At 36.0% G+C, this 25,784-nt stretch overlaps 1 protein-coding gene across 6 annotated transcripts in view; it reads left to right on the top strand.

Annotated features, from left to right (window-relative positions):
- The window catches only part of LOC140516597 (E3 ubiquitin-protein ligase Mdm2-like), a 29,307-nt gene extending 6,715 nt beyond the window's left edge, over positions 1-22,592 (top strand). For 5 of the 6 annotated variants that reach the window (XM_072627569.1, XM_072627570.1, XM_072627572.1 and 2 more), the window contains 7 exons: positions 164-213; positions 3,870-3,937; positions 4,058-4,151; positions 5,888-6,048; positions 16,401-16,544; positions 16,992-17,069; positions 21,429-22,592. In XM_072627569.1, coding sequence (XP_072483670.1) covers positions 164-213; positions 3,870-3,937; positions 4,058-4,151; positions 5,888-6,048; positions 16,401-16,544; positions 16,992-17,069; positions 21,429-21,995 — 1,162 coding nt within the window. In that variant the 3' untranslated portion in view covers positions 21,996-22,592. The remainder of the gene's footprint in view (positions 1-163; positions 214-3,869; positions 3,938-4,057; positions 4,152-5,887; positions 6,049-16,400; positions 16,545-16,991; positions 17,070-21,428) is intronic. The other variant, XM_072627573.1, reaches the window with a different exon arrangement.
- Positions 22,593-25,784: the final 3,192 nt, after the last annotated feature.

Here is a 25,784-nt window from a genome sequence, read left to right on the forward strand (position 1 = left end):
ATTAAGAGAGCATTGAACTCTGTCACTTGCGTGCTCTGTCGGCCCTAATATGTTGATTCCGTTTAAAACTGTTTAAATCTTGGATTATATTAATTTGAATTCAACCACTATGCAGATTTTTCATCACAGACATATTTTTTTATCTCTCTCCCACCCCCACCAGGAGATTGTATGCAATGATTTCTAGAAACTTGATAGTAGTCAATCAACAAGGTAAGTTGATTTTGAAAGAATTCCAAAGTATTTTTTGAATTGTTTACATTCTAGCATTTCATAACTAGTTTTCATTAAATGCAGAATTAATTATGTGGAGTAGTAGTTTTAATAATTTGATGGAATAATTTCATGGAACAGTACAAAGAAACTTTTTTTATGTAGTATTTTATAGCTTCTAAATCAGTTATGTGTAAATTTAAAATTAACCATGACCTTCTTTAAGTTGGAAAGTATTGATTTATTTTGAAAGTTGAGTAATTTAGAAGTCCTTGGTTTGTAGAGGTAATCAATATAGCTAGAACTTAGAACACTGAAAAGTGGATTTTATGTCCTGGTTAATAGTATAATAATCAGTGGTCCTGGATGAGACCATTGAATAAGTATGTATCTTTTTGGTATACTAACAGAGTACCACATAGATCATTGTGTCTGAGTAAATGATAACTTGCTTCTCTGTCCCCAGTGTGTGGTTCTATTTCAGCATAGCCTTGTTAATTCAAGATTTTCCCGCGAAATCAGGTTGGTTTTAGCACTGACTAGAAATTAGGAATCACTAAACCTGAATTTCTGCCTTATAGCTGCTCCCCAGCCTCTACCTGAAATTCCTATCTAGAAGAAACCAAAGCTTCTTCCCAGGTCATCCGACGACACAGCTGCAAGAGAAGACATATTCTATGTTCAATTAAAATGAACAAATATTAAGCACACTGTGTGAAAAGAAAAGGGCATTGGGAGAGGCTCTGAGAATACAAAGATGATCATAATAATTGAGATCTTTATATAATGCTTGAGATTAAAAAGCACTTTAAATATTGTTATCTCATTTAAACCTCACAGTAGCTCTGCATGTGCCTGGGTCTGTCTTTGGCCATGAAGTCTGACGGGTTAATGATTGCCCATGACCACATTCTACTTAGTGGCAGAAACAGGATTTAAATTTAGGTCTTCCTGACTCCAGTTTCAGTGTACTTTCTGTTGTGCCATGCTGCCTATGCCTTTGAAACTTATAAGTTGCTCAGGGATTACTTGTGACTGAATCTGCCCACTTCATTAGGGCTGGCCTGGAACTAGAGTTTTCCTGGGTTCGATTTTTGCATACATATTTGCCTGTGTGTTGTCCTTGCTCCCAGATTCTTTGTAGCTATAATATAGAAGCTACAGTGAACTCTCCAAATAGCTATTGGTGGCTTTATAACTATCAATTTCATTTTTCATCTCAGAAGAACATGTAGGTTAGGAGTGCTACCCTCGAGTGCTGTCATATTTGGCAGAAAAAGTTATGGAAGTTAAATGAAACCTTGGGCATATGGCATCTCTAGATGAGGGAATTTCCTGTTCCATGAAACAAACAGAATTTAGACATAACTCCTTAAGTCTTGTATAAGGAGTGGAAATTACCTTGAAATCAATCTTAATTTGTAGGGCAAGGATGTTTTTTGGCCAGTGAAATTTGTGTGAGTCTCTTGTGTGTAAAATAGGGAGTTCCTAGGTACACAGCCAATCAAAAAACTAGGAGACAGGAATCTCTACATATACTCGAAGATCTCTATGAGGTATTTCCCTGACAAATCATCATGGCTCTCAAGAAGCAGGTTCATCAGCTTTTTCATTTGGAGAAATGCTGTCAGGGTCACTCTGGTTATATGCCAGTCCCAGTTAGAGTAGTAAAGATACCTTTTGTCTAAGAGGATCTTGTGAAAATAGTTATTATGCTGTAAGAGACCACTGAATAGTTTATCTCCAGCCTTCTCAGTGTCTGTCTTTAATCTACAGTGTATCCAACCTCCTTATAGAGTAGAGAGGAGGTAATAGTAACAATTTTACCTGAAGGACAAAATTGTATATTAATGTTTCCATTTAAATGTTCTTTTGACATCTCAAACTCAATATGCTCCAAACTAAACTCATATTCCTTTCTAAGTTCTGACTCCAAATTCTCCTATTTATGTTCAGGGTATGAACACAAGATTAAGAATATGAAATCTGGCAGTTGCCTTCAGATTTCTGTACAATATCTTAAATAAATGGGAATGAAATGCTGGCTGAAGATGGGAGTGCAATCTAAAAGGCTAGTCACACTGTATTTGCCTACTTTCATGCAAATCTAATAAAAAAGAATTCAAGTTTAAAAAAAAAATAGGGAGTTCCTTTCAGTTTCAGATTCTTAAAAGCAGACTAGTTTTTAGGTCTAGACCTAGATTATTTATGCAGTTCCATAGGGCTTAGAAATAGAGGAAGTAAGAAGACTACTTTCTTCTACTAGGATACAAGCTATCACCAAAAGCTCACTGAAGCTGTGATCATGGGATTGTATGCTTAGAACCAGAAGGGACCACAAAGGCATGGTAGATGCCTTTCATTTTACAGGAAACTCAGGCCCAAGGAAATGCAATAAGTTACTTAGGGTCACAATAGCACAATCAGTATTTGTACCAAAGTCCTCTGACTTGAAACCTGGCCCTCTTCTCACTGTACCATACTACTTTATCTGTTAACCTCATTCCTTCCTTATAACACAGTCTTTTTACTTAAATTGCTTTGAAAAACTTCAGTAAAATTGTCACTCAAAACAAACTTGATGGTTACATATGCTTGGGCCTAATCTTGTTTCTAAAATATCAGAAAATTTACTTTAAAATTAAAATTTGAGCTACTAAATTCATTTTGAATTTATATGAGTCTTAATCAGTGATTTCCTAAATGTTTACAGTTATATCTTCTCTTTGGTTTATTGTAAGTCAGAACCTGACTGTTACCTCCAAGTTCTTTCTGTGAAGCAACCTGGATCTCCAGCAGCCCCTATCTCCTTTTACCAGAGCTTCTACTGCTTTCCATCTTCCCAAACTTTTCTTCTTTGCAGCCTGAGCTTTCTCCCCATATCCTCTGATTACTGTCATGGCTGAGAGGTCCAGTATTGCCTGTATGTAGATAAAGTAGCCATCCATCTGTCCTCACGTTTCAATTATCTGAAAGAAAGTTACTCAGAATAGAGATTTGTGGTACTGTCTCCTAATACAGGAATTCAAAAATAATTATTACACTGTGTAATATAAATTTTAGAACTTTTCATCTGTCAAACCAAAATACATTTAATATGTTAATGCATTAAAAACCTTAGTATTTGGAATGATTTTTCTCTTGTTTTTATTTCTCTAATAATTTTTAAAGCCTTTGTAGGGAGCTATAGAGATTGTTGTCTTCAGATATTATTTTCTGAGTTCTTAAATATTCTTGTTTTCTCAAAGAAAAACATGTAAATTTATGCGAACATAGTGGGCTGTTTCACTTCATGTGTGTGTTAATAATAATAATGACTGACCCTTAAAATGTGTCTCATATTATCTCATTTAATCTTTCAACATTGTGAGGTAGGTACTTTACATCCTATTATCCCCATTTAGTAGAAGAAACAAGTTTAGAGAGGTTAAATAACTTTTCCATGGTCATACAACCTCTGAAATTTAACTCAAAATCTTAATCGAATTTTTCATTTCTAAATTTTCCGGGGAAAAAATGCTATTTTAAAGAAATATATTTGTGCCAGCTCTTAGGAGCATATTTGACAAGAATTTCAACTTTGTAAGAGGTTCATGTTTTGCATTTCCCAATTCAATGTCTTTTCTAAACACCTAATTTATATATTTTTTCCTAAGAATTTGCTAGTCCAGATACATCAACAAATGAAGCCAGCTGTCAGCTTGAAATCGGAAGTGATCAAAAGGTCAGCTTTAACCTTTCATTTTCTACTACAGTAATTCATTTGCTCCGGAAATTGTTTGACTTCTAGCTGACTGGTATTCTTAAGCTTAGTATTTATTTTGCATCTGTGTTGAATACTTAGGAGTCTATTCAGGAATGGCAGGAAGAGAAACCATCACCAAATCTGAATACTAGACCAACTACCTCATCCAGAAGGAGAACACATAGTGAAGCAGGTACATGGTGATATTTAACTTAGATTCAAAATTTTGTTTCATTTCTCCCTTGAAATTAACTTTTGTATTGATGGTGGTTGCTTGAAGGATTTTTTTTCCTTTGTTAAGTGGATGGATCTCTGTTCTTTCTTTTCATTCTCTGTTGATATATGATATGGGCTCATTTATTTAAGGCTGGCTAATTATTTTCTTTAAATTCTTTCTCATTTTTTTCTCATTAAAATGTTTTATTTTTACTGCAGTACATCTTAAGTATAGTTTTTCCCAGTGACAGGTAACTTTTCATTTGAGAAAATGAAAAATGAAGATATCTTTGAATAGAAAATGTAAAAGGAGAAAATTAGAAATGTGTTGAATCACAAATATGCTTATACAACACTTATGCTTTATTGATTTTGTACTTCTGTTATTGTACTTCTGTAAAAACATTTGAGTATATACCCTCAGCGTAGTACACTGTCATATAAATTGCTACATGAAACTATTGCACTGATATGTTACATACGTTATAAAAACACAAAAATAGAAGTTAAAGTATGACAGGTAAAGGACAATAGTTAAACTTTTTTTATTAATGGTACATAAAATTGCAATACTTAGAGTGAGAGCAGTTGAATATGTGCTTTATTATCTTTGAAAATCTTGATAATTCAAGGTAAAACATGAATGATAATGGATTGAGATCCATCTTTTAAAGATTACGAATAATTTCAAAGGATTTTGATTGATTTTCTGTCTTATTTAATTACAGTTCATTGTACTGTCATTTTTATTTTGTAATTTGGCTGATGAAGGAGTAAGAGAAATGACATCCCTGCCATATTCATGTTCATTTGTGCTCGCGCATTATTAATGTTATCCTCAATCCATAGTTTCTTTGCAGAAATCTTTTTAAATCACTTGTCTATTTTGCAAAGGTTAGTGTAGATAAACCTAGATAATACTGTAAATCCACTCAGCCAGGAAAACAAACTGCAATTTGTTGTAATAATGGGGAAAGCAAATCAGTGAATGAGGGCACTAATCTCAACCCTTCTGTGTGGTATATCTCTCACTGTTCCCTTAGAACACCACACATATCGTGATATGTGACCCATCTGAGTGAGGATATTGGTACTAAGTTGTTTATTAAATGTTAATAAAGCTTAATTTTGCTTTTTTAAGGTATAAATAAATGTTAGTAACTTTAACATTTTTACATCTCAATGGTTTGTCTTGTGCGCACAAGTAATTGCAGTCATTGGCAACTATCTTGGCCTGTTTTAAATCATGGAGGTAATCTTTTGTTTAAAAGTAGCTCTCACTTATATTGATATATCCTGCTGAAGAAATAGGATTCTGAAGAAGTTGAAATGATTAAAGCCACCTTAGCAATAATTTTTTTTTATTTTTTGAGATGCCAGTGATAAAAGTTCATATTCTAGAATACAATATTTATCAACATACAGAGGAGTTGAAAGAAGAAAATCTCTTTAGTGAATTTTATAAATCATTACTTGTGGAGATACAAGTCTGCAAAAATGATATGTGTGATGACCTTTTATAAGACTCATTTGGAGGTGTTTTGGTAGATGTTTCTTTTCAGACGTGTTTGTATGTTACTGTTACCTTTTAGTCCATATGCCTATAATTTTAACTTTTTGGTGAAAAAATTGTCAATGTAAAGGTACACAGAACACTTTCTAGAATTATTATAATTGTATAAATTAACAGTTTTTTCTTTTTTTCACCAAAAGAAGAAAATTCGGAAGAGTTGCCTGGTGAAAGACACAGAAAACGACATAAGTCAGATAGTATTTCCCTTACATTTGATGAAAGCTGTGCCCTGTGTGTCATAAGTGAGATATGCTGTGAACGAAGTGGTTGCAGTGACTCAACAGAAATCCCTTCAAGTCCGGTAATCATTACTTGTTAAAATAGATTAGCTATCTTGTCAGCAGAAATGTAGGTAAAGGGGGTTTGAAAGAAGCTCTTTTTCAAAGGACAGGAGTATGGGCTTCTGAATTTGTGATAAGATTTTCCCTTTAAGGGGAGCGACTGTGTAATAACATCCACTTAGATGCAGTCTTGGGGATGGAGAGTTAGAGATTTGATGATAAAATTAATATTAAATGTGATGAAAGATACTTAAGAGAATCAAGCTTATATGGTTTTAGAAACTTGTAGCAATTCTACTTTAGTGATTGTAAAAGTTAAAAAAGCCAGGGCAGAACCCCCCAAATTTCATTAACCTAGATATTTGTAGCTCTTCATATGAGTCTGAGCACCATAACTGGTATATTTCCTAGTTTTTTCAGTTACTAGAATTTGCGTATTTTCTTGGAAAGCTTAATCATAATTTAAGGCAATGCCTATACGTTTCAGCCACCAGCAAGTATGTCATTGTCCATTATTTTCAACACCTACCACATAGGTGACGTGGTAGGTTTGGAAGTAAAAAAGGGCAGATTTAACTGGAAGGAAGGAAATACGGATGTGACATTATGTATGGTAGGACAGTATCAGTCTTGGTTTTTATTGAAATCTATCACATTTCATTAAGTACCTACTGTGTGTTGAGCATGGTGGGAGATATAAATCATGGCTTTGGTTTCCACTTTATCCAATTTATCCATCTAGCTGAAGGCCAGTGTCTTTTATCTTTGAAATTAGCTGTATTATTTTAACTGTTTTCCTGGCTATCTCACTATGTAACTATAATAAATATCCTTGACACAGTCTTTTATACTCTTTATCAGAGGACCATAGGCTGAGAGTTAAAAAATAATTTAGAGATCCTCTAATCTAACTCCTTTCCAAATCATGAATCCTGTTTCCAGTATGCCTAATCATTGATCATTTAGCCTAAGTGAAGATTTCCTCTGACAGAAAATCCATTAGTTTTTACGTTGGCCCATTTCACTTTTAAATATTCTCAATTTTAGGAGATTTTTTTTCCCTTAGTTTGTACTGAAATGACCTCTCTGTAATTTTTTATCAATTTGTCTTAGGGGGTCAAGCAAAACAATTATGATCTTGCATTCACATAACAATGCTTCATGTGTTTGAAGATTATCATATCCCCTATAAAATGTTATCTTTTCTAGGCTAAACATTCCTATTTCCTTTAATGAAAAATACAGTGATTTAGAGTACTCCTCCTGTTACAGTTCTACTCCTGGTTGAATATTAACTTTTCACCATTTCTTCAAAAAATGTCATACCCAGAGCTAGATATAGTAGTTCCAATATAGTCTGACATGTCTGTCATAGTATAGTGTAATTATCATCTCCTTGTGCCAGGACACTTGGGTCTTTTTTTTCTTTTTTGTAGTCTTACCCTGTGATCTTATTGATGTAAAGTCCCAGGTGAGGAGGCTTCCTCTATTAATACAGATTAGCAACTGTTCTATAACTTAAAACCATATGGAATTGCTTGGGACACTGAGTTCTGAGACCAACTCTGTCTACTACTGATTCTTAAGCTGGTATTCATGGATAAATTTCAGGTTGTCCATGAGCTTAGATGGGGGAAGAATTACATATTTATTTTCACTAATTTCCAAATGAAATTTAGCATTTTCCTTAATTACTTAAAAACTTTCTTTTGAGAAGGGGTCCATGGTTTCACTAGACTGCCAGGGTTTGGAGGGCATGATACAAAAAGGTTAAGAAGTTCCATGCTACCTCTCCTTGGATACTTTTCCTTTCACTGATAGTAGGAAGTTTTTATGACTTATTTTTCTGTTCTTCAGCTGGTCTATTGGAACTCAGAGCCTTGATCAATCTGTTGGAATTTGGAACCCTCATTGCTCCGTTCAAACTCAGGCTACCTTCATTGAACTATTAGAAGCTGGGCTCAAAATTTACCCATTCCGACTTGGATCCCAAAATTCTACCCTCACTTCAAGAGGCAGGCCTTGTGAGAAAAAGGAAAGGGTTGTAGATTATTGGTGTATGCTGAGCCTGTCAAAGGTCCTTTTTACTCCTAGATTTAGGGGTTGGAGAGAATAAAGACAGGAGGAGTAGGGCAGCCTTCCTGGGTCAGAACTGAGAGAAGGGGGGGGCTGATTTTTAGGGCAAATAGGGATTTAATCTAGGTATTGTGAAAACATTATTGGGGGAAAGAGACATGGGGGCTGTTTGGAGAAGGGGGATGGCAACTGAGGGAAGAATCCATTTTCACTAGTAAAGGGATAAACCAAATAAACCTTGACTTGAAGTACAGCTGAATTGTTTTGAATAATGACTTTTATGGATTTTTTATGTTTTTACATTGCCACCATTTCAGTTTATAGCTCCTCTTCCCTCCCAACATATATACAATGAGCCCTGCCTTGTAACAAAGAAAAATGGGTAAAGAAAACTACTGTCAGCAACTTTTTGACAGTAGTCTACATCATTCCAAACCCACAGTTCCTTATCTTCTCAGAGAAAGAAGAGAAATATATTTATTTTCTCCTTGGGAAGGGGAGGAGCCCATACTGATCATTAAATTTTTTGTGTTTGGCTTTATTTTAGTGTAGTTTCAATTTACCTTGTTTATCATTTTTATATATATTGCTTTTTGGGCAGCTAGGTGGCACAGTGGGTAGGGTGCCAGGCCTGGAGTTAGGAAGATTCGTCTTCCTGAGTTCAAATCTGACCCCAGACACTTACTAGCTGTGTGACCCTGGGCAAGTCATTTTAACCCTACTTGCCTCAGTTTCTTCCTGAACTGTATAATGAGCTAGAGAAGAAAATGGCAAACCACTTCAGTATCTTTGCCAAGAAAACCCCAAATGGAGTCAGGAAGAAGAATAGGACACAACTGGACCACAGCAATTTATTATTCTCCTGTTTCTACTTATTTCATACTCTGCATTTCTTCATTATCTAGTGTTTTTTCTCTAAATTTCTCATATTTATTGTTTTTTATGCTACAATAATATATTATATGTTCATGCACCACAGTTTGTTCAACTGTTTCCTCAGCTAAATGGGTCCAGTTTTTGAAACCACAAAAAGTGTTGCTATGATTGTTTTTGTGTATGTGAGAGCTGTTTGTCTCCCTCTCCACCCCCCAGGACTATACTCTTAAGCATTGGGATCTCTGAATCAGAGATTATGAACAATTTAGGAGAATTTTTCTCCTACATTTTATTCCACATTGTTTTCCAGAATGGTTGGACCAGTTTGCAGGTCCATCAGCAGTGCTGTCTTCCTCATAGATCCTCCAGCATTGACTCTTTTCATCTTTTGTTATGATGATTTGCTGAGTATGAGATGAAACTGCAGAATTGTTTTCTTTGCATTTCTGTTATTAATAGTGATTTGGAACATGTTTTTGTATGCTTGTTCACAGTTTGTAATTCTTTTGAAAACTTGGTATTGACTGCTTAACTGTTGGGTAACAGCTCTTTAGATAATTTGTGATTATGATGATAATAGCAGCTAGCATTTACATGGTGTTTTAAGTTTTGCAAAGCATCTTACAGACATCTCGTTTTTATGAACTATTGAATACAATGAATTTTCCCATTGATAACTTCCCTTCTTATGCATGATCATTGTTTTATGATTCAGAACCATTTGGTATCTGTGATTGATTGGTGTTAAAACAGGCTTTTGCATCATCAGGTAATTTAGAACTAATGAATACATGCTGTTGATTTCCAAATGTAACCCATCCCAGTCTCATCCCTACCCAATTCATGCCCAAGCTCATTCTCCATCTGGTACGCCTATCCTACAAACATTGGCAAACTTATTTGATTGGCCATCGGGCGTTATCTAGGCAATATTTTAATCCACTATTTTTTTCCAATTGTGGATTTTTAGACCAGCCTCACATTGCTGTGAGTTTATTTGAAGTTTTGTGTAGTGTTACAGGGGATGATGCAAAAAGTACAGTCATCTGATTAGAAGCATTTGGATAGGCTTGTAATTGATAAGGAATCCTTCATTCAGACTTTATGTAAAGTATATTTTTCATGATGTCTTGTTTGCTGTGAGTCTTACGTGATTTTGATATGTGCCTCCCAGATGCACATCTGAGGAGACTTCAAGTCTCCATTGTTTTGTTTTGTTTTTTGAGTCATATTCTTTTAAATCACTGAATAATAGCCAGGCATGATGATGCACATCTATAATCCTTGCTACTGGGGTAGGTTGATGGATCCCCTTGATTTCGGGAGTGCTGAGCTGCAGTGTGGCTGAAGCTAATGGTGTGTGCTAAGTGCAGCACCAATGTGGTCAACCTTTGGGAGTGGAAGACCACCAGGCTGCCTAAGGAGGAGCAAAGTGGCGCAGGTCGTAGACGGAGCAGAGTGAAGCTTCCATAACAGTCGGTTTTGGATCAGGCTTGTTTAGTGGCTGCTGTATGTTCTCCGTCTTGGACTGGTTGAGGAGACCCATTCTTCAAAGAAGAAAATCAGTGAAAAATAAATAGTGGTGTATTGTGTTCTCTGTATCTTTGAGTCAATAGAGTTGACTGTAAAGTTGTGGTCTTTTGTAGAAAATTGTCTAAGAAAATAACGCTTAAATGGTTTTTGTTGAGGTTACTGTTGATGTGAGCATGGACTGTTGTGACCATTTGAATAAATGGGGTGCTAGTTGCTGCTGTTTTCTCAATTCCCTCCTTTCCTTTCTCCCCTACCCATTTTTGCTTTTTTTTTTTTGGGAGCAGGGTAAGAGCAAAATCCGTAACTTTTTCAGTCTTTAGGAATCTTCACCTCTTTTGATTATCTGCTAATTGATCCTTGAGTGCTTCAGGAATTGTTTCCTGTAGCATGGATTTTTTCTGTGTCTAATTGGCCATTTCTAATGGCTCCCAACTTGTGGTTTAAGTACAGTTGTCACTTCTTCACAAAGCCTGAATTGAATATGATGATTTCTATCTTTTTCATGGGAATGATATACTACCATAAAAAATCCTCACAATTCTGCTATTTTACTTGTGTTTGATTCCATCTGGTTTTATCTGCAAATTCATTCAGGATGAACTGGCTTAATCTGGATCTCACAACATCTTTGTTGGATTGTTTTCTTAACAACTTTTCATTGTTTTGAGATAATACTGCTTGTAGTTTTCCAACATTTTTCTGTAGTTTTACAGTTGAGTTTGTATTCAACTTGTATTGCCCTTGGCTGCCATTTGAGGTAGTATATACCTGCCAATGAGGTAGTATTTGCTGGTTGAAATACTTTATGGGCTTTTTTTCCCCACTTTTTTGTTGTGATGACTGTTGTACAGGAGTTGAAATTTTAAGAAATGTGATTAATGAACTTCTGTGAAGATGGAGGAGTAAAAGATCCATGGAGAACCTTCTCAGTATCCCAAATGAGCCAAAAATTGTGTCAATAAATGCCTGAAAGAGTGAAAAACACTATCATTTTTCAAGAGAAAAATTTTGGGGGAAAAAATTCAAGGCTTAATAAACATGAGAAAAGGTTCTGATACAATCAAAATGAATATAAGAGTAGAGACATAAACATCAGACAAATAGAATGTATAAAATACAAAACAGAAGCATTAATCTTTTTAGGACACAGTGGATATTGGAACAGTGGATGTAGTAAAGGAATTTAAGGAAGAAATGAATTTAAGAAAAATGCCATGGAGGAGCTGAAATAAAATGAAAAGAAACTGAATGAGAACTTTCCTGAGATTTCTGAAACAACAGCTTAGAAGTATCTGAAGAAAAAGGTAACATGTTTAAAATAGAATTATTTCCCTGGAGGACAAAATTGAAGAAACCAAGAAAGGGAAACATGCTCAAAAAATTTCACAACTGTACAAAGATTTAGAACAGTTGGATAAATTGTATCTGGAAGCCAGAACAAGGCAAAAGAATATCAGAATTCTCAGTTTCTGGAAGCTGAAGAAAACAAGATGACATTCTGGGAAACTATATAGGGAAATCTGAGAATATATTGAAAATGAGGGACAGATTATAAGTTAATGGAACAGTTAATCCTAAGGTAATCTTGCCTAGATACATCATTGTTAGACTTCACGACTGCCCTGATAAAGAGATGATTTTGCAAGTCACTGAGAAAAGCATCTCATACCAGAAAACATCAGTTTGAATTATATAACATTTCTAGCAAAACAAGAAAAAGGGCAGAATCTGAAATAGTTTAGTTCTAAAAAATTAAAGCTATAAAATTTCATCCCAAATCCAGTTTAGTTTTCCATTTGTGCTAAGTTTCTAATAGAATCTTTTTGAAGACAAAAAAGGTGGTCATTTTGAGTCTACGGGGATTTCAAGGATTTGTGGAGGAGAGAGCCAGTCTTAAGGCAGCTTTGCAACAAGAAGGCAGATCATCGTCAAGGTATGAAAACCAAAGTGAGTTTTACAGTTTAACTCAATGTAATCACTCTAGGGAGATCGTTTTAGGGGTGAGGGAGAAGGGAGGAGGGAAGAAGAGAAATTGAGTATAAGCATCAAAGGTGAAGAAAATGGAGAACAAACAACAAAGAATAGGAAGAGAGGAGAAAGGGTAAGCACTCTTAATACTGATCTCAAAGGGGAGGAAGAGGGAACTGGAATTTTTAGAAAACTAATAGAACTTAAAGAGAGCCTGTTTGTTGAGTGCGATTGTTGTGTGTTAAGGTTGGAATAGGATTAAAATGAAATAAGGGCAATTTTATCCCTTTTACCTAAATGCTAATAAAATATAATTAAGGACAGACCAGAATTGAGATGAGAGATTGGGCTAGAAATGGTGATATCCAATTTCTTAAGTCTACTTTATATGTTCTGGATTTGTAGGAGCTACTGTAATTGTATGCAGTGTCTATACCTTTATCCTTTTTGGATGCTTACTTCAGCCTCTGCTCTATCTGGTCAGCTGATTCCACAGACAGCTGATTTGATGTGATTTGTTTCCTGTCTGTTGAAAAATGGCAAATTTAAATTTTTAATGTTTCTTGCCCTGTTTAGTGCCTTTCCGGCTCTTCTAAACGACTGTACTTAAGATTTGTATGAGAATTTTTAGGAGTCTACTTTCACTTTGGCTTTTAAGTTTTTTGATCATAAGCCATATTTGCCAGTGTAGTTTTCACTTCCTACCCGTGTTCACTTGTGTATTGAAGTTGTTGAATTTCAAAGTATATATTGATTTATCTTGAAGAACGTTGTCAAGTTCTTAAGTAGAATTTCTCTACTACTCTCTGTAGTAGATATTGCGACATGAGCTAGTTATCTTCATGGTGGTATATTTGCTTATGTTGATTTTGAGAATCTTTTGAAATAATTTGAGTATACAATGAAACCAAACACAGCCAGCTTTTTTATTGATAAGCTGCTCATCCATGTAGTTGTGACCTCTTTTATGTATTCTATTCATACTTAATAGTTAGAATGTCAAAGTGGATGTTTTCAGTTTCTCCCACTGATGTCAATTTGTTGGGCGTTAGACATAAAGCATAATTTTTTTCTTGCCAGATTGAGAGTCTGCCCTTTATGTCTTATGCCAAAGAAAGTCACATAGGCAGCATACTTCATTAGGAATAGGAAATGCCTACCAGCTTGCAAATAGATAGTGAATTGAATGCATGTCGTTTTGAATCTTTCCCTTTTAAAATGCTTTATAAATTCTAAAAGCTGAGTTGCAAAAGAATATTTGAGAAATAATACTCAGCTCAGTTATAAAACTGCAGAGATTAAAAAGGTATACACAGAGTTCTTCAGTGAACCATTGTTATCTTTTTAAAATCTCTGAATAAAAAGATATAAGGATGTTCTTTCCTTCTGGTTCTTTGTTACTAACTAAAAGCACTGTTGTCAATATTTTTGTATATATGAGACATTTGGAAACTGTTGATTCCTTTTAGTATGATTGACATATGTAGCACCCACCTTGTAGCTGAGATACAGCATTTCAGATAGCGTAGAAAATAATATATGGTTTTAAATTGACATCTAAGAATCACCTTACGATTCTGGCAATAATTGAAGTACAGTAATCCAGTTTCTAGCTTAACACATTTATGTATTATTTAAATGTTTTTCTTCCATTCCTTGGTAAGGTAGGTATCTAATTAGGCTGATCTATTAAGGTGGATGTTAGCTGGGGAGAATCAGCAAACTCATCCTACCTTGAGTTTGGCTACTCCTTTTTTCCTTTCACATGCGATCAGCTGTAAGTCCAATATGCAGGCCAGTCTCCTGAGAGGCACTTCTTTAAAATTTCTTAATTCCTGCCTTTTCTTAAAGAACTTAGGAAATAATAGCAAATGTTTTGCTGCCCATCTTCACCTTTGCCCTCCAGTAAAATAATCAGATTAGAGCATAGCAGCATTCTTTGCTTGTTCTGCATTTAAACCTTCATTTCTACTTCCAAAATTTGTAGTGTAGAAAAGGGGCTAGGATTAAATTGCCTAAAATATTTTATTCTCTTAACTAAGGGCTAAAATTCTCTCAATATGCAAGAAGTTTAAAAAGATTATTTCCTCAAACTCTCTTTATATGGCTACACACTCAAAATTTGTAACCTGGCTGGAATCATTTTTGTCAGGGAAAAATTAGAAGTGAATTCTAACTCATCTGTATAACAGACAAATCATAGTGATTCAAAAGGGCAGGGGAGGGGAGAAGAGAAAAGAAGGAAAGGCTTTCTTTGAGGGAGGGTTGGTAAATTCATTGGTTGGAATTCTCCCCCAAGCTAGGGAAATGTGACATCAGTCATGCTGGCTACTGAACTGGCTGTCCTCACCTGCTGCACTTAGGACTGGAGCTGTACAAACTTGGTACTATTTTCATAAGTGCCAGTGCTATATTATTGAATTGTATAGCTGCTGGTGCCATAATCAGACTGTGTTACAAATGAAGAATGTGGACTTCTAATAGCATATGGCCATGTAATTATAATCAAGCTTCTAGCGTGTCTCCGGCCACATCTGGATGATTGATTAAAGAAGTGGTATACTGAAAACAATTACCCATTCCACCTCTGCCTTCTCTGGGATATGGCAGCATCCGCTAGGGACTGGCTGATCATCTCATTAAAGTATTTTCTTTAAGTGTGATCCTTGCATTTTCTGTGCAAAGATTCAAAATCCGTGGAAGCTGTGGTGGTTAATGAGTGTCATATAGTTTCCATTGATTTCTTCAAGAAGATGTTACTTGCATTTTTCATAGTTGATAGAATTGAGAAGCAAGAAGGGACCTTAGAAATATTTTAGTAGACCTCATAATCCAGATGAGGAGACTGAAACCTAAGCAGTTAAGTGATTGGCCTACAGTCACTCGGTTGTTAATGACTGACCTAAGATTCAAACTCAGTTTTTCTGACTTCCAATTCTTTACACTCAGCTATGTGACTAGATCTCATTCCACAGTAAGGGTCTTTGTCACACCTGCCTTGGTTAACAAATTTAATAGCTCTTTGGCTCAGAGTCCAAAAACTCATCTTTAAGCTGTACCTTGTATAAGGCACATAATACTGATGAACATTAGTTTCTCCTGATTACTGAAATGTTCAGAGATAGCTGGGAAAGGCAGTTGTCTCAAAATTGAGAACCTTTAGCAGGATATTTTATAAATAGTCTCAAATTTAGACTATTTTACATAGCCAGTTATTTGTATTTTCTGGGCAAGCCCTCTGGTAAGTGCTAGAATTATGTGAATTGGACCATTCTTTTACCTCTCCAAATTCAACCTGTAATCCTGTTTATTAAGCTGTATAAAGTTTATGTTTCTAAGTCAACAGATTAAAGACCCAAGTGTGCACAAGTCATGTGCTAGTTCTGTGGGGGAGGCCTTAAGAAAGTATAGAGGACAGTCTTTGTCCTCAAATACATAATCTTTTGGGAAAATTAGATAGTACATCTGTAATTCAGTAATTCAAAGCAGACAAATAATTTTCAGATGTGTGATTGGGAAGGTTTTCCAGGAATATGGAACTTGAGCTGACCCTCAAGGACTGTGGAGGAGTGGGATGTGGTTGGGGAGGAGAAGAAGGAAACATTTCAAATAGGAGGAAAGGTTAAAGCAAAGGCTTGGAGGTAGGGACAGTCTGCCTGGAGAGGATGGTTCATTTTGAGGTTATCAAGTGGAAGAAGAGCTTTAAATATTAGCGTTTTTGAAGGCCTGGAATGTCAGGATAAGGAGTCTAGGTTTTGTCCAATTTTGTGTAAGGAAATGACAAAGTGTTTTTGGAAGAATTAGTTTGATGTGCTGATTGGATTTTAAGGTGGGGGCGGGATTGGACAAGTAAGGGAGAGCAGTTAGGAAACTGGATCGTTTTTTTTGCTTGAGTTAAAATTCCTTTTCTTTTGTTTAGGATATTGATACTGGTGTATTAAGTGAAAATTCAGATGATTCAGTTTCAGACCAATTCAGTGTTGAGTTTGAAGTTGAGTCTATTGATTCAGAAGATTATAGCCACAATGAAGAAGGACAAGAACTCACAGATGAAGATGATGAGGTGGGTTTTTTTTTTTTTAACATACCTGCTTAAGAAATAAGTGAAGTGTTTTCCTTGTTTTTAGTGCATTCTGTACAGCAAATTGAAATGTTAATCCCAATTTTTGAATGTATTGGTTCATTTAAAATTCCAGAAATTTCTTTATCTTTGTCTTCATCACCCTTCACGCATGAAAGAAAAGTCTGTTTACCTTGTAATTCTGAGAGGTAGCTAACACAAGCAGTATCATTCTCATTTTGTAGATAGAAGTTTAGAAAGGTGAAGTTACTTGCCCTTGGCAAGTTGCGGAGCCTGTCTGGGCTCTGCTCAGCTCCAGTGCTGTGCTTCTGTTTGCTTGTGGGTCAGCTCTTCATTTTCGAAACTCCACTTCTAGTAAATCTAGGGAACTTGTTTAGATAAAATGAAGTAATAGATTGGTATTAATGGAGTTGTTGGGCCTTGTTTTAGATATCCCAGGTAACCTTATATCAGGCAGAGGATAGTGACACTGACTCGTTTGATGAAGATCCTGAAATATCCTTAGCTGTAAGTATAAAATTCTGATTTCCTGCGACACAAAAGCAAATGACAGTGAGATGTGAATTTAGAGTAGGGTTAGAAAAGTATATCCACTTTGTAAGAAGTAAAAAAATTTGTGGAATTTACTTTATTTTTAACATTACAATATACATTAATGACTTAAGGCAGTCATCTGTTGCTACATATATGTTGTTTATTGGAATGTGATTAATATTTTTTTGTTAAATGCTCACATTTATGCCACACACTTAGGATTTCCTGTTCATTAATTAACTGATGTTGAGGAAGATTTTGTTAAACTATTGTTTTAGCTTCTTATTTGGTTAATATTGCTAGTTATTCTTTCCTTCTAAGAATAGATTAGTAGTAAAGTGTATTTTCATATGCTAAAGAAGAGAAAAGATTATAAAATCAGGTATACACCATGGGGATATCTGTGTTTACCTGACTTCAAATACTCTCTTTGTATGTAGAATAAGAAAAAAGGTTAAAAAAGGTGGCCTGGTTGCTACATTTTGAGGACAGAGTATGGCAGGGGGATGACACAGCACTCAGTATCCTTGTGCCAAACAACTTCTAAGGAAGATTGTCCCCCCATGGTGAACTTAGGGAAGGATGTGGTGCAAGGCCTGGATGAGTTGTGATGTGCATTTCTGTTAGAGGGAATGTCCAAATCATTGAGATCAAAGGTATTTGAGAACTGTAAGAACACCATAATACTGTGTGACTTGAAAAGAAAACTTTAAATTTCATTGTAATGTTGGAAGACAAAAACTAGAAAATTAAAATGACTTCATAATATTGATATAGTTGAGGTCAAGTTGAGTAAGCTGTTTCATATAACATACTGTATATAAAAATTTTGAAGTACATAGTCACATAGTAGATCTAGCAATAGTTTTATCTCATCCTAACAGAAACAGTAACATATACCGTTATGATTTTAAAAGAACTTAGTGAAAACTATTTCCTAACATTCTTTTATGACTTCCATTTTAATATTATAAGATAGCATTGTAGACACTGGGCATGCTTGGTTTTGTGAGATGATGTGCTTTAAAGTCCATTGGTGTCAGACTAAATATAGGGGCCACCGATTTCTACATCAAGATCCCTGTGGGCTACTTATTGACTTATGTTACCTCTGTTTTATTGTATTTATTTATTTTGTAACATTTCCCAGGCACATTTTATTCTGGTTCCAGGGAGTGCTTGGAAGTGTTGTGGTGCATCAGTGAACTCTGTGTTTGATGCCTCTCCTCTGGTCCTTAAGCCTGACTGGTCAAGAATTTTGCTTTCACCCATCAGTTATAACTGCATTTGACATTGTTTGCATCATTCTGCCCTTATCTCCAGCTTCTCTTCAGACTGAGCCTTATTGGTTTGTTAGTGACTCAGGGTTCAGGTTTTTTTTTTTCTTTTAATTTACATTGTTGTAGTTGTATGTATGGTTCTACTTATCTGTTTGTATCATTTTATGCAGTTGTTCCTAAGTTATTCTCATAGTTACTATTTCTTATTGTGTAACACTATACTATTACATTCATGTACTGCAATTTAGTCATTGTCCATTTGCTGGACACTCTGCTTTACCATCATAAAAAGTGCTGAATACTGATCACCCTACTTTTCTACCTGTACCTCATACTGTTTCCCTTCATGGACTCAATGCTCCAGCTAAACTGGATTATTTGGTATCTCTTGAATGTGTCTTGTACCTCATTGCCTTTGTTCAAGCCATTTTCTCTACCTAGCATGTCTATCTAGCTAAGTGACTCAGTGAATAGAGGGTTTACTAGAGTCAGGAGGAACTGAGTTCAAATCCATTCTCAAACACTTATTAGGTTTGTGTCCCTGGGTAAATCACCTAATCTTTGCTTGCCTCAGTCTTCCCCTACTCTAAAATAGGGATAACAAATAGCACCTACCTTGCAGAGTTGTTGTGAAGATCAAGTGAGATAATATTTGTAAAGTGCTTAGCACAGCCCCTGGCGTATTGTAGGTGCTGTATAAATGCTTATTCTCTTCCCTTCCCTTCCTCCTCACTTTTGACTTTCTGCCTATCCTTTCCAATTCAGTTTAGAATGCTCATCATTCATAAAGATTTTTCTAATTTCCCCTCAATGACTTTCTCCCCTCAAATTTTACATAGCACTTGGTTATGAAATCTTTCCTTAATACACAAGTGTTTTATGTACTTTTTTGCATTCTAGTAGTATGTATGTCTTATGCCTCTTCTAGAATAGCTCTGTGAGGGCTATGTTTTCTCTAAACTTCATACCTTCCTCAGGATCTTGCACAATGCTGTGTTCACTGTTAATACTTCACTTATTAAATATTGTCTGTTGTGGAGGCCTTGGAATGGTGGGCTGAGGAGTCTGGACTTTTATGTTGTAGGTAGTGAAAACCATTGGATGCTTTGGAATAGGGAAATGACATGGGAAACACTGGCTCTAATGTGCAGGATGGATTGGTGGAAAGCTCGTTTAAATCATTTCATTACTCTAGATAATAAAGATCGTGAATGGCAATAAGAATGGGAAGAATTTTTGGATGTTGTGTTTCAGAGGAAGTATGAGGAGACTATAATGACTGAATTTGGGGGTAGAAGGAAATGGGGGGAGTCAGAGGTGGTTCCACTCCTTTGAGAGTTTGGTATTATTAGCAGAAACAAAAGAGTCAGGAGGGAAGGTTGCTTTTTGTTTCTCTCTTGCTTCTCTCTTTGACCCCATCTCAACAAACACCAAACCTGCAGACAAAGCCTTTTACTGAAACTTGTTTTCTGTATTGTTTCTCATAAGATGGTAGTGAGGGACCTTCACTAAAATCCTAGCTTAATGTCTTGTTATATAATTCAGGTAATCCTGAATTTTCAAGTTATTCCAGTGAGACTCAGACTTTTTAGCAAATTTAGTAAATTCCTACCAAGGTGAGAAGTCTAGGCCAAGTGAAGCACTATTAGTCTGTTCTCTCAAGATCAACCCAAGATCTCTGAAGATCAGAGAAGTTTATCACCAGAAGTGATAAGTCGGAAACCCTGTGCTAAGGTGCAGCATATGTACGTCAATACAGTGAGAATATGCTCACATGAGTGAAATCATAGATCTTCGAGGCATAAGAAACAAGTAAAAGTTAGGCTTAGTGTTAAGAAGAGAGACTGCTGAATTACTATGGCTTCTTTCTCTAGTTTAGCTCTCTAGAGCTAAGCAGTTGACAAACTTAAAGATAACAGACTGTTTAGTAACCTCTGTACCCATTCCAAAATATTTTCTCTTCCAAACGTATGCTTACTAAATATTTTCATTTCACTTTGTCCCTGAAATGACTACCAGGGATTCGTTTGAATTTGCAAGCCTTTTGAAAAAAATGGAGCTATCACTCCTGGGAGGTTTGCTGAGGCTCAGAATTAATTTCTTTTAATTTAGGTTTTCTTCCTAACACAGCTTGATATTTGAAATAAGAATTTTGTTTAGAGTGAAAGGATTATAGGTAATTTGGGGACATGAAGAACATTGGCGGGCACATATGAGTTGAGGATAATATAAGGAAATGCTAAGGGGGAATCACATTAGGATACATAGAGGGAGAAATGAGAGAAAGTACAATGGTAATGAAGATGTCAAAGACAGGTTTCATCTAGGGTTAACCTTCTCCACAGGGCAAGAGAACTAGAGGGGGATCCATTAGATGATTTTCATTCATAATTCCAGCCATCCTCTCAGCCTTTTCCACCTCTCCATTGTTCAGTGTTCTCAATATCTAGTATTATTAATTAGGCTGTATTATAAAGTAGACTTTTCTGAGTTTGGCCTGGGAACCTAACTTCTGTTTCTAGCAATATTTCTATGAAGACATTCATTTTCACTTTCAAAAAAACCTGATTTGTAAAATAACAAAAATCATTTGTAAGGTGGGAACTGGCTACAAATGTAAGTTGGCTAGTTTCCTATAAATTGCATTACTCTCTATTTTACAAAAAGGGGGAGGGGGGGGCAATAGTTAAAACAGATTCTTCTGAATACTACCCAATCAAAATAGACATGGTAGCAGATGGTTCCTGACAGATACGGATAAGGATGGATTCCTATTGAAAAAAGGTCTACAACTAAGAGAAATAGAATGCCTCACGTCAGAATCTCCAAAAGGTGAAAAGACCACTTACCCACAATTTCAGGTTTCAGGAGAAGTTGCTAAGAGTTAAAGATGGGGTAGAATTTGAAATGTTTTACAAAATAAGCTACCAAATCTTTTTATTGCAAAACCTGATTTTTAACAAACAAGCTGAATAAATTGGCATGACTAGCATTGTTATTTCTGGTTATTTAAGAACTATTGAAACTAGTTCTACTTCTTTTTTCATTGCAGGACTATTGGAAGTGTACTTCCTGTGATAAAATGAACCCTCCACTTCCACCACGTTGCCATAGATGCTGGGCTTTGCGAGAGAATTGGCTTTCTGAGGGGAAAGGTGACGTGTCAGATAAAGGCAGACTAGAACGCCCCACGCAAGGGGAGGAAGAGGGCTTTGATGTTCCAGATTGTAAGAAAAATAAAATGAATGACTCTCAAGATTCATGTGTTGAGGAAAGTGATGAAAAAATAGTACAGATGTCAGACTCCCAAGAAAGTGAGGATTATTCTCAGCCATCGACATCTAAAAGTATCATCTGTAGTAGTCAGGAAGATGCTGGAGAATTTGAGAGGGAAGAAGTGCAAGACAAAGAAGCAAGTGTGGAATCCATTCTTCCCCCTAGTACAGTAGAGCCCTGTGTCATCTGTCAGAGCCGACCTAAAAATGGATGCATTGTTCATGGAAGGACAGGACATCTTATGGCATGTTTTACATGTGCTAAGAAGCTGAAAAAGAGAAATAAGCCTTGTCCAGTGTGTAGGCAGCCAATTCAGATGATTGTGTTAACTTATTTTCTCTAAATGTGATGTACTAAAAATGGAACCATGTATGAACCTTGTGTATGAAACTCTTAAAGAATGTTCACACGACTTGTGAACTTTATTTAAAATTTTATTTTTGTACATTTTTTTCTGGGATGACTTCTAATCCATATTAGTTAAATCTCATGCAATTTACTTTTTGGAAGAATTTTTTTATTCTCTTCCTTTGGGAAAAAACATTTTAATTACTATTTTTTCCATTTTTGCATTTTTATTAGTTTTCATTTGTATTATTTATAGAGGCAGCCAGGTATAGTGGATAGAGTGCGGGTCAGATACTGCATGGGACACTTACAGCTCGTTTGACCCCGGATGAATCATTTAACCTCTTTGTGCTTTAGTTGGTTCCCAAAACTTATGTGCCAAGTCAGATCATTTGAGAGTAAGTCATAAACACTCATACTGGGTTATATTGAATCTATAGATCCTTTACTGTTTGCATCTGTTAAGAATCACTAGTTATTTTGAAGATTGACTTTCTTTTTGTTAAGTAATTTCCTTATCTAGTTTGGGAGTGTGAAATTTTTTGAAAAAATTGTGTAAATAGTAAATTTAATAAATATTATTTAAGTTGAATACTGTTGGTGAAATGTGATGATGATTCATGAAAATGATTGTTTTTGAGTTGCAAATAAGTTCAGGTTTCTGATTCTTTGAAGTTTTATCTGTCCTTACTTCCAAGAATCTTAGGAAAAATCTCCTAGGAAAAACCTGATAGTTTTCATTTGTTATTTAGAGATCTTTTTATATTGCACAGACAAATACAAAAGAAAGGGTGGCTTTATGTTTTTTAGAGCCCATCATAGTTCTTTTATAAATTTTTAAAATTTATTTGTAGTTTACAACATTCAGTTCCACAAGCTTTTGAGTTTTAAATTTTCCCCTCTCCCCCAAGATGGCATGCAATCTGATATAAGTTATATATACATTCATATTAAACATTTTCACATTAGTCATGTGGTAAAGAAGAATTAGAATGAATGGAATGAGCCACAAGAAAGAAGAAACAAAACAGAGAACAAATACTATGCATTCAGACTCTAATTCCATCTCTGGATGTGGATAGCCTTTACCATCATGAGCCTTTTGGAGTTGTCTTAGAACCTTGCATTGCTGAGACTAGCCAAGTCTATCAAAGTTAGTCAAAATACAATATGACTGTAACTGTACGTAGCATATTCTCCTGGTTCTGCTCCCTTCACTTAGCATCAGTTCATTTAAGTCCAGGTTTTCCTGAAGTTCCCGTGCTCATTATTTTATAGCACAATAGTATTCCATTACTTTCATATACCACAACTTGTTCAGCTGTTCCCCAATTGATGACAATCCCCTCAATTTCCAATTCTTTGCCACCACAAGAAGTTGCTGTAAATGTTTTTGTACATGTGGGTCCTTTTTCCATTTGTATGATCCCTTTGGGATACAGCCCTAAAAATGGTATCGTTGGGGCCATCATAATTCTTTCTATACTCCTTTGCCACCAGGACCATACCAGGCAGGTCTTTTTAAGGGCCTCAAGTACAATGTAGCAATGCCCCTTTGGATGAATGATAGCTTACCCCAGACCTTTTTCACCCTTCAAATTAGGATTAGAATTGGGAAAATCTGTTTCTACCAAGTTGAACATAATTCAGATGTAACTCATTATGTTATCTTAATCTGGACATATGGCCCCAGGTAGGTGTCTTGGTTTCAACAACCAGGTCCAGTTTTTAAAAAAAATTCAGGAATTACACAAATGAAAGCATGTTCTTAAAGAATCTTTTGGTTTTTTTAGGCTGTCAAAATATTTACTAGATGTAGTTAAACCATTGGTACATGCTTGAATTTAATGTTTTAAAAGTTGGGGACATCAGTCACAATTACATAAAACTGATATTAACATGAATTTCTGCTCTTCCATGCAAATCAAGGTGATCCATTTTTAAGATTTTGCATAGGGGCACCTCCAAAGCAAATAGATTATGATTTGGTTTTTTTGGAAGCAGATTTACCTTCATAACTATTGTTGCTTAGTTTGTGAATTCTTCGAACTGCAGATTATTTGCTGACTGGAAAGCTAATTTAAATTTGAAATTTTATTGCACCAATTTAGGTGACTAACGTGTTTGTGCAAGTTAAGATAAGGAAATAAAATAAACTGGAGTCCATTTCTGCTTGTATTGAAGACTGGTAGTGAACCAGATAGCTGTACATCTGGATCATTTCCCTAGAATGTCTGCTCCAACTCTTGCTCAGACTGGGCCTACTCAACCCCCGTGGCTGCCCAGCCTGGTGTGTGTGACAATGCTGTTGAGTACAACTTGGACTGGAATCAAAGTATTGCAGCTTGTACCACTCAGTGGTGCTGCCCCATGCTGGGCTCACTGTTGGTGATCACTTGCTGTGGTGCTAAAAGTGGCAGTTGTGTGTGTATGTGTTCGTCCTTTGTTACTGAAGAAGACCATGTCATCAGAGAAATGATGACATGACTTGCACTTGACTTTGTTTTGCATGAGGGAGGGCTGTGCACATCACCAGCTTCTCTGCCCCTCCAGAGCCATCTGAATCTAGTGACTAGATATTCATCAGGATGATTGGAGATGACCCAGGATGAGGCAATTGGGGTTAAGTGACTTGCCCAAGGTCACAGAGCTAGTGAGTGTCAAGTGTCTGAGGTGAGATTTGAACTCCGATCCTCCTGACTCCTGCGTTGGTACTCTATCCATTGCACCACCTAGCTGCCCCAGGATGGGATCAAGAGAGTAAATAAAGGAGTTGTTCCAAGCAGGAAGTATCAACTCATGTTTTGAAACCAGAAGAAAGTCAATTAGAGGTCAACAAGCATTTATTAGAAATGCCTAGAACAGTTCTAAGTGCTGGGGATACACAGAAAGGCAAAAACAACAATCTTTGCCCTCAAGGAGCCAGCAGTTTAATGGGAGAAAACATGCAAATAAGAAATGTACATAGAAAGCAGAAAGAAGAAAATCATGGTGTTGTGCCCTCATCTAGGAAAACTAGAACCACTTGCAGAAGGTAACATCTGAATTGAGTCCTGTGCCAGACAGGCAGCTACTCTAAGTGATGTTGGGCAGCAGTCGGGCTGCTGGGGTCAGGGTGGCGAAGCAGGCAAGGACTGGATAGGAGTGGGAACTGTATTTAAAGGATCTTGGCCAGGGGAGCATTCAATTCAGTATTCATTTGCTAAATATTTTGATTTGCACAGCACTTTTTTAGACAGTGAGAAGATATGTTGAAAAATAAAAGTTTCTCTCTTTAACGGACTCTACAGTCTAGTCCAGTGGATGAGACAGGTACACTATAAGTTTTAGTGCAAATTAGCATGAGAGATTGGACGTGATAAGGGTATCTGAAGTGCATTGAGGATTCTAAGAGGTATAAAATTGTGAGAGCATGGGTGGGTGGGTATTGGGGTGGGGATGTAGTCTGATGTAGAACCGAGCATTGAATGGATTAAGGAGAGAACTGTGAAATAAAGCTGGAAAGTTGGAGCTTACGCTTCATTTAATCTTTGATTTAGAAGATGTATTTCCAGACTTTATGGAATGGCCTAGGAGCATTATTATAAATGTCTGTCACCAGTGTTGGTACTGTGAAGTAATTCTAAACTCCTAGGACTTACTAGAATTAGTGGGGGTGGGGTTGGATGCTGAAGACGTGGGAGTTTGCTATATTTTGTTTGATGCATCATGCCTCTCAGCTTTCCCTGACAGCTTTAGATTGCTCGTACAAAGGAGTATTCAGTGATAATATCTCCAGATTCTT

The sequence above is a fragment of the Notamacropus eugenii genome, chromosome Y (genome assembly GCF_028372415.1).
Source record: "Notamacropus eugenii isolate mMacEug1 chromosome Y, mMacEug1.pri_v2, whole genome shotgun sequence".
In the NCBI taxonomy this organism is placed as follows: Eukaryota; Metazoa; Chordata; class Mammalia; order Diprotodontia; family Macropodidae; genus Notamacropus; species Notamacropus eugenii.